Below are 4,426 nucleotides of genomic sequence, written 5' to 3'. Positions count from 1 at the left end.
CACACTATTAGGAATAGGGTAATTTTTGGTCAACGCAAATGCTAAGTGATCAAAGAAATTTAGATTTCCTAACAGCAGAAATTTACATTAAGACAGTTATTTACTTGACATTTGCAGGTAAATTTAATAGTGATGGAATCAAATGACCTACTTTAACTATAAATTTTATCCATTGACATGACATACCTAAGATGATGTGATTTGAGTCTTTATTTTTATGCAGTTTGCAAATGCGATATTTTTAATCTTGCCTTTTTCTTTTTAAGAATTCAGCAGCTTTATTGCCCGGACCAACACATGTGGAGAGTTGCGTTCTTCTCACTTAGGCCAAGAAGTCACCTTGTGTGGATGGATTCAGTACCGCAGGTAAATCAAGGCAGATGTTTTAATGTGCGGTGGTGTTCCCAAGGCAATTTCAAACCTTCATTAATTTAAACAGTCAGAAGAATAAAAGCTTTACAACTGCAGGATTCTCAGAATTCACTGAATTTTCAGTTTTGTTTCGAAAGACCCAAATAGTGTCACTCTCACTAAGTACCGGTAACATCTGCGGAAGTGTGATCTATCACCGACTGAAATATCCCTTGGCTTATGAGGGTTGAAGAGTCCTGACTAGGACAAAATTCTGAGATGTCCTAAATTAAATTACAGCCGGCCAGAGGGTAGAAGGAAGAGACAAAAAGGGCTTAGTCAGTTAACAGCTATAGTCCGAAACCAGCAAAAGACTGATCACACTCCTTAGTGTGTGTTGGAATTATTAACTAATTTCCAGGTCAATTTCCAAGACTATCTAAAAAGAGTGACTAGCCAGGCTTTTCAAGCCCCAGGCCCCTGCTCATTGACACGGGAGCTTTCCGGATTCTGCTGCTCTCCAAATCCCACCCCTAGCCCGCTTCACCTTCTCCCGTTCTCTTCGTCCATAGCTAATGTAGATTCTTTCGGAATGGCTTACATCTCCCCCCCCGCAAACTTGATGTACAAAAACACTTGCAAAACTCTGGGATGATAGACATGTTGTCTTTTCTCCCCAGCCATGCTGCTGGTAGTTTAGACTCCACGCCAAGACCAGTCATTTTTTGCTGGCAATGGCCTAATAAACCCTTTCTTTTAAAAAGACTTTCAGCCCTGGAAGTTAAAATTTTTGTTTCACAGTCCCTACGTCCAATAATTGGGAATGGACCAGCTGGTCAGCTTCTCACGAGCATGAAAAAGCTTATTTTATTCTACATATAGGTAGAGAACAGTGATTCCTTAAGATTAGAGCCCATTTTTGTTGTTGTTGTTCATCTCTGTATTCTAGAACATTTCTGAATAGTACATTAATTCACAATAAAGAGATCCCAAATACATAGATTATGCAACCTTCCTAAAGACTATGTCCCAAATGAATGAGTATTTGACCCATAAGTTTGCTGACAAAAGTCTTTTTTTCTTAAATAGCTTCATAGAAAATTTCATGACTGTAGCTAATGAAAGCACATATTTAAAAAAAGGAATATGAGAACTCATATGGGTCTTTTGTTTAATTTATTTTGCCTATTTCAAGTTTGGGCTCAGAGATTTTATCCTAACATGTTCATTTTCCTCATTAATTAGGCAGAACATCTTCCTGGTGCTACGAGATTCCCACGGGCTCGTTCAAGTTGTCATTCCCCAGGATGAGGTACTGTTACCGAAAGCCTCTTTGATGCTGTGGTTAGAGTAAGCTAAGTATGTTTGAGGTTTGAAATTCAGAGCTTAATGAAAACTAAACAATATAAGCAACATTAAGACAAATGACAAATTGGGAAAAAATATTCACTACAAACATGTACCCCTATATAAATATAAATAAGACATATGCTAATGAGCACATCAAATAACAAAGGGCTAATTTCTGTAAAAGGCTACTACAAATCAACTCTTTTTTTAAAAAGTGACCCACTTCTAGCCAATTACACCTAGGCTGACACAGGTGCAAAATGACATAAATACAAGGTTACTTATTGCAGGATTATTTTTAATAGAAAAAAATTGGGAATCTAGATGTTCCCCAATAAGAGACTGGTATAAAAATTGTATATCCTTACAGCCATAGAAAAAAGGTCAAGAAGCTCTTTATGTACTAAAAAGGGCAGAGGAAACCAAGTATATTGTTAGATGGGGAAAAAATGGGATACAGGAAAACATGCAGAGTGCTGTTATTATATGAGAAAGAGAGAGAGAGTGAGTGTGTGTGTCTCTGACATGTCCCCAGAAGGACACATGAGTATCTGGTAACACGGTGCCTCTGGGGAGGGGAACTAAGGGGCTTTAGGACAAGAGTAGAAGGGTGACTTCTCACTGTTTATCAATTTGTACCCTGGGAATTTTCAGCCATGTGAAGGTACTACCTGCTCAAAAATAATTCCCATTAAAATTAGGTAAGATAAAGAACTCTCGTTATGATTATTGGGCAGCATTGGTTTCTGTTGTGGCAATATTTACAAATGCTTGTATGCCCAAGGAAAATACCTACTCAGCTCTAGTGTTTGACATAAGAGCAATGAATTATCTTTCAGGGATCAGGGTTCATGAACTATGTAGGATTTTTTTGCATTAATCGTTCTCCTTATTTTCCTTTAAGGAAAAATAATTTAAGCTGTTAAGAGTTTGACTTGCTGTATTAAATGGAGTCAAAATGGGGATGCAATTATCAAACTCTTTAATAAAATCATTAAGGACAGCCCCAGTGTATATGGCGGTCAGGCTACATGAGTATTAACGTTTTTCTGAACCATAGAAAGTCTGTTACTACAGATTCCTTTAAGCTCATTTGTTTCTTGGAACTGTTTTCCCCTCTTATTCTATAGTCGGCTGCTTCTGTGAAGAAGATTTTATGTGAAGCCCCCATGGAATCTGTGGTGCAAGTGTCTGGGACGGTGATTTCCCGACCTCCAGGACAAGAGAACCCAGTTAGTAGTTTAGACCTTGTCTATGTAAATTTTACCTGTGCACGTTCACACTGTCTGATTACACATTCAGGCAACAGAGGCCGAGCTCTTATTGGACATCAGGCACTACAGCTCTGTAAGTTCTACAAATGATCCTACAGATCTCCAAGTCTTCACTGCAGACGCACACACCTATATAAATACACATTAGGACATTTGTTAATGACCAGTCACATCAGCTACAGATATGCATAAGAACATCAAAATCAGGCACAGACATTTACACTATACATTATAAGCACTGTGCATTTTACATTTGAAGTAAATCATGTGTTTTACAAACATTCACTGTGTACACGTCCTGACGAGTGATTTTGAAAATAGGTCTTTCTTTTCCTCTCTTTAAGAAAATGCCAACAGGTGACATTGAAATCAAGGTTAAAACAGCTCAACTTCTGAATTCCTGCAAGAAGCTGCCCTTTGAAATTAAGGACTTTGTGAAGGTGCGATCCTCTGTTATTAATAAAATAAGGTCTCTGGAAAATGTTAATGAGCAGAGAAGCATTTCCAGAGTTTTTTAAAGAAAAACTTTAACTATTGCAACATTAAACATTTTGTTATAGATGTATCATGAAATGTTCCATCATTTCTACAATTTCTTGGTGAATTGTTCTTAAATAGTGACAACTCATTAAGCTGTTGCAGTTTCTAAAGACCTAGACTGTTTTTCAGACAGCTTGAAATGTGGTTCTATCTTTAAGACTTGGGGAGTGATTTTATTCAAGTTTTTTAGTTTCTTTTTTACATTTTGAAAGGAAATTTATGTCTAGCTTGGAAATGTCCAAGTAGCGTAGGAGATCCTATGTCTACTAAGTTTAAGCGTCTAACAGTGATGAAATGTTGGCTTGACTTCCTAAGCATGTAGATATGATTTGAAAAATATTTAAACTCAAAAATCTTTAAATTTGTTTAGAAAACAGAGGCTCTCCGTTTGCAGTATCGCTACTTAGACTTGCGTAGCTTCCAAATGCAGTATAACCTGCGGCTGAGGTCCCAGATGGTCATGAAAATGCGGGACTACCTCTGTAACCTGCACGGTAAGGGGGATGGCTGCATATCCTTTGCAGCTTTTTAGCATCTCTGCTGTTTCGTTCAGCAGTTTTACTACGTCCTCTCTTCAGCATCATTGGATCAGCTGGGGCCTGAGGTCTGGAATTCACTTAATGTGTACAGCAGTTTTTGGAAGGTTACTTTCCAGGCGTTTTGTCCTACAGTGTAACTTAGTAACTTCGAGCATAATTTAGTTGCCTACCACATCACAAGTATAGCTTTTCAAAGGTGATGGTGCCTTTTACATTGTTTCCCATCACTAGTGAAGGTAGGACAGCCCTTTGGTTGTTATGTTTTCGTAATTTTCATGCTCATGTATCATTCGCTGTGAGCTCAGAAATGACATGGAAAATAAACTAGACTCATTAATGAGTCCTGGGGTTGTTTCTACTCTATTTGTGTTA

General features: G+C 37.8%; 1 protein-coding gene across 1 annotated transcript; it reads left to right on the top strand.

Annotated features, from left to right (window-relative positions):
- Positions 1 to 227: 227 nt before the first annotated feature.
- Positions 228 to 4,394, top strand: LOC105299819 (aspartate--tRNA ligase, mitochondrial-like). The gene is made up of 5 exons (XM_023537586.1): positions 228 to 366; positions 1,597 to 1,663; positions 2,832 to 2,933; positions 3,320 to 3,415; positions 3,886 to 4,394. Exons 3-5 carry the CDS (start codon positions 2,871 to 2,873, stop codon positions 4,045 to 4,047), a joined length of 321 nt encoding a protein of 106 aa, XP_023393354.1. The 5' UTR covers positions 228 to 366; positions 1,597 to 1,663; positions 2,832 to 2,870; the 3' UTR covers positions 4,048 to 4,394.
- The last annotated feature ends 32 nt before the right edge of the window (positions 4,395 to 4,426 follow it).

The sequence above is a fragment of the Pteropus vampyrus genome, unplaced genomic scaffold, assembly GCF_000151845.1.
Source record: "Pteropus vampyrus isolate Shadow unplaced genomic scaffold, Pvam_2.0 Scaffold194, whole genome shotgun sequence".
Lineage (NCBI taxonomy): Eukaryota > Metazoa > Chordata > Mammalia > Chiroptera > Pteropodidae > Pteropus > Pteropus vampyrus.
This window is presented reverse-complemented; position numbering and strand designations above follow the sequence as displayed.

Coding starts and splice junctions, on each gene's coding strand:
- LOC105299819 (XM_023537586.1), top strand. CDS start 2,871: ATGGAATCTGTGGTGCAAGTGTCTGGGACGGTGATTTCCCGACCTCCA. Junction 2,934..3,319: donor CTCCAGGACAAGAGAACCCA/GTTAGTAGTTTA, acceptor CCTCTCTTTAAG/AAAATGCCAACAGGTGACAT. Junction 3,416..3,885: donor AAATTAAGGACTTTGTGAAG/GTGCGATCCTCT, acceptor AAATTTGTTTAG/AAAACAGAGGCTCTCCGTTT.